Consider the following 12,588-nt stretch of genomic DNA (forward strand, 5'->3'; position numbering starts at 1 on the left):
CACCACTTCTTTTGTCCCCTAAACCGAGACATTACCACTGGTCCTAAACTTCGAACAATGGTTTAACAGAATCCCACTAGAGTGTCCCACTAGAGAATCCCACTAGAGAATCCCACAGCGCAGTGCGCTACCAGTGAACTTAAAAATTGTGCATTAGGTTCTGAAAACGGGTATTTCTCTTCATTACTTTTTATTTACTTTGAAATGAGTTTGATTATTTTGTTGAAAAGTTAAATTCAAATAGGCAAGACAGTATTGGGGCAATAGCTGAAGCTAGTAGAGGCCTAAATCAAATACATTGGCAGCAAAAAATTTAAACTTTAGCTTTACCCGAGTACATTTAAAACAAATACAAATCTGCGGATATGTACAGATACACTTGCACACACAATTGCATTTTGCAGACATATATTTACACAATACACACATCTTTGTATTCACACATACGCATTAATTTACACATGTACACATGAAGTTTCGCATGTATTTGCTTGTATCAGTGTACACGCACGCATATCCTTTGTATGACCATATACATCGCATACTGAATAAATTTACCATGTACAAATGAAAGTGCACGTGAATATGCTAGTGCCTCTGTACACACAGGCATAATGTCTGTATGAGTATACAAATCGTGCACTGGCTACCTATACACAAAACCACAGCACTGAATTGCAAGCCGTACTCGCAATGAAGGGAAATACTTTTCATGATCTTTCGCAGATGTCCAAAGGAAAAGAGCAGTCAATTTTTAAAGTAGTTTACACAGAAAAATCGTTTTACAGTAAACACGAAATTATAAATACTTTATTTTTTATTGGAATCGTTTTCCATATTTGTCGCTCCGTAGTATCCCATAACTCTTTGCCGTAGTTATTTCTGGTGATTTTTGTTAGTAATTAGTCCTTCAGAATGATATAAGAAGATAACCAGAAGTATTAATCACAGAATGCTTAATTTCGTTAGGAAGGTAAAAAATCCCTTTTCACTTCTCCAGTCTTCGTTTTAAAAGCCCATTCCGAAGGAAAGTTCCGAATTAGCCGGAGAGTGTTGTACAATATTTAGACATGCACAAATCTGCATACCGGGCGCTCGCAGAAACTCTCACATTTCCAGAAAGAGAGAGAGAGAGAGAGTACGCACAAATTTCTGAAAATTGGGTGAGCATAAAGAGGGTGTTAAAGAAGACAGGCAAGGGTGGACATCCTAGTCCGTTCGTGAAGTGTTTTGTGGGGAACGATGCAAAAATATTGAGTCATTTAGCGCCATAATCGCAATTCTCGTCAGATAAAAAATAATTATTATCACCCACATCTTTTTATTGTTATTTCCCCATTACCCATTATCATCACCTTCAGCGATCACATTTGCCCTACTGCCGGACAAAGGCCTTTGGAAGTATTAAAAAGATCACTGAATGTCCATCCACAATGCAGAAGGCTCGGGGCCAATAATTTATTTGTACTCGGTCGCGGGTAGTCCATGACTCGCCATTTTATTGGGCGTGGCTCATTTCAACCACTCGCATTGTTTTGAGGCGGTCTCCATGCGCCCGCTGAGCAGATTCCTGACTCCACCTTGGTCAGCAAGGCCTACTCGGGGGTGGCCGAGCAGTTACCCATCGCATTGGCCAGAAAGGACCCATTACGGTCGAATACGTTAAGGTAAACTCACCCGATCACATTCCTTAGGGACTTTTAAATATTGACCAACGGGCTTTAAATGCGACAACTACGATACGGAAAGTTTAAAAAAATCACAAAAATGTTTGTAACGGCCTCGTTTGCTTCTTTCAGAAATATATTCATTCTTTACTGCTTTAAAAATAAACAAAAAACCCAATTTTTGTTTGTCGAGTTTTTACTAGATTGCGCTAGCAGCTACCAAGCAAGAGTTTCACTTTATTATTTCAGTACAGAAGAGACATCCATAAAATGAGCCAAATAGGCCGTTCTGATCGTTGACAATGTATTTTTAAAGCTTTTCGTATTGGTGCTCCTTGGCTATTAGGTACGTGGGCCTTGAAGTCATACCTCCCGTAGGAAGGTGAACAGGTGATTCCCTCTAAAGGTCCCGTGAGTGGCGGTTCGGCCATTTGGATTGAGATAAATCTCGCTGGATGCTGCGGCTTTCTTCGGTTTTGAGGGGGCCAGTGAATATCACACCATAAAACGGTGCATGACCATATCGATCCTTACGTCCTCAAAGACAACGAGTTAGCCAATGACCATACGCAAGATCATGTTTGTGTGGCGGTAGCGGCGGATTCGCTGGCGGGGATGCCGAGAAGATTACAAATTGTCTTCTCACGGTTTACGAAGTTGCTGCTGACTAACATCTCCCAGGGTGGTTTCACCCAGCTCCTCAAGCGCATCTTACTCGGTATCAATTTCTCGACTTGAGAATGTTTCATACGCCATCCTTCCTTTCATGGGGCAGGTTCAGGCACTGCGCCCAACATTTATGTGCACTGTCCAGGAATAATAATTTTTAGCTCATATGCTCTGGCAATGCGCTGCGTTACGCGGCGCTGCATTAAAAAAAAGTGCATTGTGAGAAAGCGCTAAATACAGTGACCTTCTCCTGCCCGCCCCTGCCTCTTCCGATGGGCTACTGTAGGCGGGAGATCCAATGACTTCCTCTTCCTACGTGGCAGCGGCCCGAAACTGGTTTGGAATCCTCCAGCAGGGGGGTGGCACTCCGTAGTTCTTGAGAACGTCAATAAAAGTTATTTTTCTCCCCGTCAAACAGTTCTTTCTCAAGTTTCTCGAGTGCATTCTTTCGCAATATTTTTGTTGTCCATACATCTGTGGTTATTTTTCTATTTTTTTTTTGCGTCGGTTATAAACAATATCATTAAACGCACCGTCTACCTCTCGTCAGCAGTGACTTAGTCGACTGCGCGATCATTTTTTTCGCCTAGAATATCTCTTAAAGAGATCATTCCCAAATTTCTGCTAGTGTTTTCGTATGTCTGAGTAGTACACCAATGAATGTTTTTTTGCAAGCTCTTTAAGCCAAACTAAATTCCCCAGCAACATGCTCAATGAGGCATGAAGTTCCCACCACGTACATCATCACAGAAAAAACGGGCTGATTTTATATCAGTAGCGCAGCAATTTCTAAAATTTCAAAATGTTTGCAGAAGGAAGCGCAAATCATGGTTCTTCTGCGAAATTAGGGTAACCCATTGGTAACCACTGACATTTTTTTGAGCGTGGTTGTAAGAATCTCGAAGGTGTAGTGTTTTATTATCATTCTATCTGTGTGATTGCCACGACATTTCTGTGCTACCTACGTCGTTACCTACATCCTTCTCCCGCTACCATCCGGAAATTGGTTTACGAAACTTTTGTTCGACCTCAACTCGAATGTGCCTCACCAATCTGGTCCCCCCACCAAAACTACTTAACTGACATGATCGAGGCAGTCCAAATTAGAGCAGTCAATTATATTTCTCGTAACTATGATTTCTGCTGCAGTGTAACTCAACCTAAAAAGGATTATTCCCTTCAATTATTAGCCAGTCGCCGTACTATTTCTCATTTATGACTCTTTCATAATTACGTAAATAGTACAAAAATGACCAGACTTCCTATCGAACGACCTTCCTACTTATCAACTAGAATAGACAACCAGCTTAGCTTTCAGCGCGTGTATGGTAAAAGAAACACATTTAACGCATCCGCATTGCCTCGAACCATCACGTTGTGGAATAATCTTCCCGATAACTTGGTATCAGACCCCAACCCAGGTTCCTACCGCAAAAAATTCCTCTTGCACATCACTTGATAACAACGTTTCAGCACTTTGTTCTCGATTGGATATGGCTTTTTCTGTGCTCTGCAAAAGTTCTTTTGTAAATAACTGTGCCCACTGATCTTTTTTGCTTCATTTTTGTTTTTAAAACCATATCTGAAGAAACTGTTCAGATTTTCTGTAAGCGCTGTTATGACGTTGACTGTTTGTTATGCTACAATCTTTGTTAATACCAGTTACAGATATTGTATAGTTTTTCTAATGCTATGTGCCGTGAGCTGACGGTTATGTAGTTTGGTGATTATATGTCATGTTTCATTTTTACATATTTAGTTCCAGTTTGAATGTTATGTTTCGGGCTTACATCCTGGCTCCTTTTACGCATTTACTTGTGGTATTTGTTAAACATGTACTCATGCCTTTGTTAGCCTCCCTTTCTCAATGCCCTCGATAAGGGCGTGTAAGGTATCTTTAAATAAATATATAGGTAAATAAATAAATAAAAAAAATACAAACATAAATAAATAAATATATAAATAAAAATAAATAAACAAATAAGAGCACATGGCTGAATATTATCTTGAATTTATCAGCTATTATTGTTACGTGGCCTATTCTGTTATGAAGTACTGTTGTCGAAGGTATTCGTGCAAATCCCCACGCGACAGACTCAGTAAGATTGTCCTCAGCATATTTAAAAAAATTCAGGGCTTCCTCACGCAGGTGTACTCCTCTACTTCCCCAAATGACTCTTCTAAACTCCCCTTCGCGATGAACCGAAATGTAACTTTTGGTGGTGCGATTCTGCATTTTCGTGACATTTTCTGGTCACAAAGGTTTATTCGCTCTTACTAAAGAATTGAAAGTGGCAGGCGAATTATTTCGCTTGTACTTTGGTTGGAATACCCGGAAATGGAAATTGCCATTTTGCTCACCACCTTCTGCAAGGAATTTAGGTGGGTTGGCTAAACAGCACACTATCATGTGCTCCTACCATAAAACAAGATAGTTGCTGTAAACCAAGCTTTTATTTCACTGTCGATGCATGAAACACGTCACTGTCGCAGTTGCCGTAACGGAGCAAACGCGAAACACGAAACAGATGAAAGGCCGATAGTCCACAGTGAGACAGGAAGGATTGAGGCGGATAGCTTGTATTGTCGTTGATCATTTTGTTATTCTTAATTCCATCGTCTAGCGTCGCTTTCTGCATTTGCTGGACGGGCGGTACAAGACGTTGCATTCACTGTCGCCTTCATTGATACCGAAGGACAAATTCACAGACCTGTGCAAAAGCTGTTTTTGAGCAATATGAAAGTGGACGATGTTCACAGCTTCTCGCGTTACTGGCGTAAATATCCGCTCAAGGTTTCCTCCCGGCAACAATTATAATTACCTATAACACTATTAGGTAAATGGCTAAATACGACTTCCGGGGGGATGACGCGGTGGTGAATATTTCAAAATCAAAATTTCACCACATGTAGGCAAGTGCTCAGATGGTTCAGCCATACGCTTAGAAGAAAAGGGTGCATGGTGAGGAAATGGAGGGCGACATTATAAGCCGCGGATGAGGTGACGCTCTAAGAGGTGGCTTCAGGGTATTGTGGTTTAGAGAAAGGATGGCCAAGGACTCCCTCTATACTGCAATATAAAACGGAGAGTTTATGCATAAAGGCCTACAATGGAGTAATTTAGGGATACACAGCTAAGCGTACCCGACGTCATTGATTCTGCAATTGTCTGATTTGCGGGCAATCACGCCGCATTTCGGTCTATTTGCACTCGGCGGCAATGCACACTATGGGCATTATGCAAAATTCAGTTAATAAACCAAGGTTTCGATTTCTCACTGGTAAATTGCAACGTTGTCTCATCCTAATGGTTAAAGAAGATCAAGTACACCAAGAAAAAACCGTCTCAGTGGTCGCCATCGCAAGCGGGTCTGCGGCGTTATAATGCCTACGTCTATAGAATGCGCAATCCTGAAGCGGTTGCAGCAGATTGATTTTGGAGGGGGACGCAGGGACGTGAAAATTACACAGAAGAATTTTACACCCCCCGTGTAAAGCGGGCAGTTGTTGTATGTGAAGTTTTGTTTGTTCGAAATGATTCACCGCAGGGAGAAAATCAAAGCCGCTGAATTCAAAACTACAAAGTGCGCCGAAAGTAAAGTCAAAGTTGAGCGTATCAATGTCCAAACGCCGAGTACAATCAACGAATGTATCATGAAACAGCTTTAGGTTCAAATATCGTCGTTGTCATGCCGAGGAGCGTGGGATATTTAAAAAAAATCTGTGTTATCCCCATTTCTTTCACAAAAGCGGGGTTTTATACGTTATCTGTACCGTGAAGTAGATGATCCCTGTAGATTCAAGCGCTGGTTCGCAAACTTGTTTATTTTATCAACCAATCTAGTGCAATTTTGCTAGGTGATTTTGTTGACAGTGACGGACGTGTCACTGTTTCAGCTGGCAAGAAATGTCGTCAGCGAGGTTTCTATTGAAGTGCAAGCCTTGAAAATTTGTTACCATTGACGAAATTAGGTGGGAAGGAAAGCATCACAATTATTAGGGGGACTTGTTATGTATGGTTAAACCGCATCCGAGAAAAACAGAGAAAAGGCTCTGTAATGTGAACTGGTGAGGTGCCCTGCTACGGGCAATGCTTGCTACACCAAATGCTGGGTGACTACGTTGATGATTAGGGAATATTAGACATTAGGGTTACAGCAGGAAGAAGACAAAGAAAAAACGTGGAAAAAAAGGAAAGTAAAAACAAGAGAATGCTGCTAGTAGAGTCCGAACATAAAAATACAATTGAAAAGAGAATCGTAATGTAAACACTGAAAAACATTGAAAAGTAAACGACGCCAAAAAAAGGAGTAACAACACCAACCCAAGAAAAATAAATTGATGAACGCCAGTGACACCAACACAAGCAAAGTAAATAGATGAACGCCACAGTGCGAAACAATAGATATCTCTACACAATTGCTCTGTCTGCGATCTAGAGAAATTTGTCTAGTTCAGCGTCTCGTAGGAACTGGAGTAGAAGTTTTGTACCTAAGGTACTGTAAGCAGTACTGGCCCAGGGCCCAAGAAAATGACGAAGTTCCAGACTGCTTCCATGGGGTGCACGAGAGAGGGAGGCCGCTGCAGTTTTCCTAGCAGCAGCGAATCGAGGGCAGACGCACAGCAAGTGATCTACAGTCTCACGCACAGCGCCAGTCCGGCACAGAGCAGAGTCGTCCCAACTTATATTGAACTTAAAACTCCGATTAATGCTACATTTAGACCTAGTCGGTGTAACTCTCCTTCACACCGCTTGTTGATGCCATGTGGAAAACGGAAGTTGCAGTGCGGGTCAATAGCCTGCTGTAGTAGATACCTGCTGTGAGGTGCCTGCCACTTCGACATTTGTGGAGTCCATCCGTTCGTGAGGATAAGGGCGTTTCTGTCCTCTCGGAAGAAAGGAAGCTGGGTCGTACTGCTAATAAAGTGGCCTGCGCTGGTGGCTGCATCATATCTAATATTGCCTTGTTTTGCCAAGTGACCAGGCAGCCACTCAAGATAGATATCATGACCTTCGCGGGCTGCCACTGAGTGAAGTTCGCCAATTTCAACTACAAGCTGACTGTGGTTGTGAAAATTTCGGAGGGATTGTAAGACGGTGCGAGAGTCGAGCAATATTACCCATTGCTGGGCATGATGTCCGCCGATATTGTGAAGTGCAGCCCTTACAGCTTCCAGTTCGGTAGCAGCCGATGATGTTTCGTGGCTACGTTTTTCTTGGATAGTGCACCGGGTAGCTGGGATCCACACAGCGATGGCGGATGAGCCCGGGCGAACCAAGCCATCCGCATAAACATGTGTGTAGCATGTGTAGGTACTGGAGATATACTCGAGTGTGAAGAACTTGAGCGCGGCCGCGGGCATGGCGGACTTTTTGCTGATTCAGGGTATTGTTGTGCAAAATTTCGGTGGCGCCAGTATCAACGGTGCTACTATCGACTTTTAAGGTCTCTGAAAATTCTCAGAAAGCAGGCGTCTAAAATGCTGTGCTGAGATGTCTGCCAAAGGATGTGTGTGAGATCGGGTCAAATGGCGCAAAGACGTTCGAATGACCTCTTGCGTGTACACTGTGGCGGAAAAGCACCGAGCTTCGCACAGAGTTCCAACCGTCGATGTGCATTTAGGCATACCCAGGCAGGTGCGCACTTCTTTTGCCAGAACTGATTCTATGACCTTCAGTCTTGTAGGCGATAGTTTATGTAGGGCTGGCAGGCCTAAACGCAAGAGGCCGAGAAAATGGGCTTTGTATAGGCAAAAAAGGAAGGATACAGGGCAGCCCCATGGTTTTCCACCGAGCATACGCAGAATGTGCACAAAACGCAGAAGCAGCTCCTTCAGTCGCCGAATATGTTGGGCCCATGACATTGGGCGGTCAAACGTCACTCCGAGAAACTGGTGAGACTGGACATACTGGTGAGTGTGTAACGACAAACATCCCTCCTAAGCGGCACAACCAACCAAGCGACGCTTCGCTTACGGGGACAGCTAACGGCAAAATCAAAGGTCTGTTTATAATTTTAGGTTTGTTAAAATGAGCATCTACGTTTCGTACAACCGGACGCATTGTCAAAGTCGAAAATAAAAACAGCTTTGATCGTGTCAGAATTGCGCCATTGGATACACGTCGGCTTCATAAAGCCGGGAACCAATTTTTGTTTCCGAACACTAAATTTTTTTAAATAAAGGTTCCTCGATCTTACTGATGGCGATGTCGCTAACTAAAACGCACCCCAGGAAACTTCGCTTCACACATTGGGAGTGCACTGGGTGATGATATTGATGACATTCAAAAACGGTTCCCGCCATCGCAATCAAAACTGGGTCCCCCGTGGTGTGCAGCCAGCGAGTAGGCTATGTGACGCAACCCCTATTTAATTTCACCATTACGACGCAGTCCAAGCATTTCGAATGAAAAGCGAGTTTTAAACCTTTGCTTTGAACGACGCCGACGGTTTGGGGGGGTGAGTGCTTTGATTTCGAATTAGTAATTCGTTTGCTTTAATCTTAGATTCGACTCTGACTGTCACGAGGCTTGTGGTTTGCAGTTTCGTCATTGAAGCTTTGAATTTCATTGCACCTGCATGAAATTTGCCACTTTCTGATTTTATTTTGGCACGAAAAAAAGCTTCGTGCTTCAATTATTGTCGTCCTTAGACAGAAGGATGTTAAATTTTTGTTACGGCGCTTGTTGTACCTTTGCTATTTATACTCATCGTCTTGTGAGACCAACTGCGTAAATTTGGCATTCTGGAGTGCGTTTTGTTTGAACGTAGACCTCATCAGTTAGGCGTAGACAACTTATCTTACAAATGCTGAGAGTCACCTGCAATATTTTGACCGACTGCTGCACGGCTAATTATTTCTCTACCACTAGCTTTGTGCGTCAATACATTTGGTACCTCTTTTTGGACCACTGTGGTGTCTAGGTCGCAAAAGTGGTTTTTTACGTAAGCACGTGAGACGCTGGAAAAACGAGTATGATCGGGGAGCTCTGGGCTGGATGTAGACATTAAGAGAACTTCCAATTACAGCCGCATCTTCTTCATAGATGACAAGAGTAGCGACTTTGAGACACCGTCCCCATGACAGCTTTGTTGCGTGACCTGTGTTAGTACGACCGAGAGGGACGCTGCAACAATAGGCCAATACTGGGCCCACGGCAAGCTCAGCGCCACAGTGCATCAGCTACAGCGACCAGTAGCCATCGTTTGTCTACGTGAGCCCGAAATTTTAGAGCTATTTTGGACCTAATTGTTGCCTCAATGTATTGGCACTGTTGACTGACTCAAAGTGGTCTCGTTCCGCCCCCCAGTACCGGCAATCCTCTTCACCCTCTGAACAACGTTCTTGACAACTGGTTTTATATCTGCATGAGTGTAGCCGTTCGCGTTCTGTGAGATGAACAGTGCTCTAGCTTTTGTTAGGCATCCTTTGTTTCGTAACCATATATTTTACTATTTGTGGAGTTGCAGAGAATAAAAATAGGGTGACGAAAACATCAGCTTGAACGACTACAGAGTTTATTCAGTTATACTTGGCCTAAATACCTGACACAATTTTATAAAGTTGCTATTGTTTTCAAGGTAGTGATTCAAATACTTTGTGAGAGATGTGCGAGAAATTAACTGAAGTATGTCCGCTGGTACCCTGAGCATTCTGGACCATTCGGGGACCACAAAAAGAACAAAAATGGTTTTGGCAGGGTGGAGACTTTAAAGATAAAGTTGTTTCACTGTAATGTAAAACTCACCTTTAAACCTCGTCTGATTGACCAGTGCATTTTCAGAGCGATACAACATTTCCTTTCTAGTCAAAATATCTTTGATAGCTTCAAGATCATTCAGTATTATGACGTCCTTGACTCCCATGTGCAGCCTGCAAAAAATAGGCAGATGTATGAGTATTTTCTTAAGCCACCAACAAGACGGCACGGAGAACTGCAAAAGACAAGTCTACTACCCATGAAAATTGGTGTAACGTTTAAAAGCTTAACGCTTCTTCACGGAGGATCGCGCTAATTTTTCCTGTGGTTTTTATATGTCGTTCATGTCACATTAGATGGCATTGCCAGAATGGGCAAAAATGGAGTATGTGGAACAGCTGGAATACGTAGGGGTAACGGGAATTCATGTAGGTCGCCATATAAATACTATCATCATCAGTTGGCGCTTGTCGCCAAGAAACAACGCTCATAGCCAATTTATTATCCATTATGATTGCTATTTACTCAGTTTGTTAAAACAATTCAGATTGAACAAGGCGATGTCATTTGATTTTTATTTGATCGATTTTAAAAAAACGCCGAATTCTAAGATATTTCCTCAATCTCTGAATCCCTTACAGCTCGTCGCAAAAAGTTCGTGGTTACTAAGATTTTCTTGTTCGACTGTTCCACCAGAAAACTATACAAATCCACATTAGTTTCTTATTAACCAGCAGATTCTTTCGCCTCAATCCTTCAGTTTCGAAACATTATTTTGAGACATAGTGCCGCGTGCACGGCTACGAATGCAGATATAATCCGAGTTCCCGAAATAACATATGTGTCATACGTGCAATATCAAGTATAATTTGACTGTAGTGATTTTTAATGCATTCTAACAGACGTATTAAAATATGTGAATGAACATTATTCGAATTTTTCCCTCCTTTTTCAGCCAGGTAGGGGTGTGTGTTTTATCACTTGCCACTGTCTTGCAGAACCCACTCTTACCCCATAGCTGTGGTTGTGCAGTGTGCGGCTTTCCCTTCGCTGTATATATTACCGATTGCGCGTGTTGGGTCGTGACAATAAATGCGCAAAAGTCTTCTTATGTCTGTCTCTATTTTGGGTGCATAACTGACCGAGATACTCACAAAGACAGGGCTCACAAACCTGCAATTACTCTTGTACCTTCCTCCTGATATTTAGAAGTCAGCAAACGCCAAATTGTTTTTTAGCTTATCTCACTCGAATTGAATTTTTACGGTTATGACTATCACTTCAAACCCAATTACCTTCTTACGCTTCATCCTGGTTTTCATCCGCAATGCGTACTTCCCTAAGGGCCCGGAGTGTTTCACATCACTCGGTTTGTAATGTATATATTCGTACATATTTTTAAAACAATGTGAAAAATGACAACTATATCTATGGTGTTTTTACCTATCATTCAAACATAGAATTCCGCAGGAGCTATAGCCTAACATGACTTGACCAGCTGCCGTCCAACTTCGGTAATCAATCCGCCTCACTCGACTAGGATACTAGAAAACTTGACCAGGTTATCTCATTACGTTCTTGGTACCACACGTGAAAAATTCTTGTCAAATTTGATTAACAAAATGCGGTGTAAACCACTGGAGGCTCTCTCCATCCTCGTGTTTTAGTACCTGTGCAGCATGTCTGGCATAGCAACGCCGGTGTGCGTCTCAGTTTAAAAAATGTTCCTCTTTTCCCGAACCCGTACAATACTGTGGCCTTGGGCTGCATATTCTCATTAGTGTGAAAACTGATAGGTCTTTCCTATAGCTGTTCAGAGTTTTGCTCGCAGCTGTCAAGGTGGATGCCTCGGCTCGGTCCTTGTCATGAAGGTGTTACTGACAGGCCAGGTACAGTTTCAAGTGTATTTTTCTTTGCTCGTTTTTATTCTTTCAAAAGCTGCGTCATTCAGTTACCTTAATAATATACCTGTAACAGGCATCGCTATCGCAGAGCTTTGCGCCTTCGTCCTGTAAACAATTCACAATTACGCTGAAAATAGCATTGCTAACTGATTTTAGCATGCATACATTAGTAGTCGTGCTGTGCCTGCTTCTCCTAGGCACATACTTGTGTCTATTGTGTTATTCAACGTCTTGTATTCACCCCACAAATTCTAGACCAAAGGGAAAAGGTGTGCGTACATTACACTGCGTTGCCTATGTACCTAACGCTCCTGTTAGTGTTATAGTCTGCCACTTGCACTACAACGTTGTTCCCGCATTTTTTTTAGGATTCTATTCAAAAATTTGGGTTGTGGTTGGCATCAGTACATCCACTACTAGAATGGGGCAAAGGCATCCCTACAGCGCTAGCACATAATTCTCCGGCCTAGTCGCTCGGGTTTCGAAGCTCTTTACGCATGGAGATGGTTTGGAACTCTGCCTATTTATGTATAAACCCTTCAACCATTCCGAAGCTTGATAGCGACAGTTTTATAAACTCACACGTGGCGATCACTACCCAATTCCAGAACGAACGTATAGCAGTGTATGGAGGTGTTTGCGTGGG

The 12,588-nt window shown here is 42.6% G+C and overlaps 1 protein-coding gene across 1 annotated transcript in view; it reads right to left on the bottom strand.

The window, feature by feature from the left end:
- Positions 1-12,588, bottom strand: part of LOC144141239 (cytochrome P450 2H2-like) — a 63,614-nt gene that overhangs the window by 23,995 nt on the left and 27,031 nt on the right. The window contains exon 3 of the mRNA XM_077672797.1: positions 10,087-10,211. Within this exon, the coding sequence (XP_077528923.1) occupies positions 10,087-10,211 (125 nt within the window). The remainder of the gene's footprint in view (positions 1-10,086; positions 10,212-12,588) is intronic.

This window comes from Haemaphysalis longicornis, unplaced genomic scaffold, assembly GCF_048455015.1.
Source record: "Haemaphysalis longicornis isolate Haplotype H1 unplaced genomic scaffold, Haemaphysalis longicornis Haplotype H1 scaffold_6, whole genome shotgun sequence".
NCBI lineage: Eukaryota > Metazoa > Arthropoda > Arachnida > Ixodida > Ixodidae > Haemaphysalis > Haemaphysalis longicornis.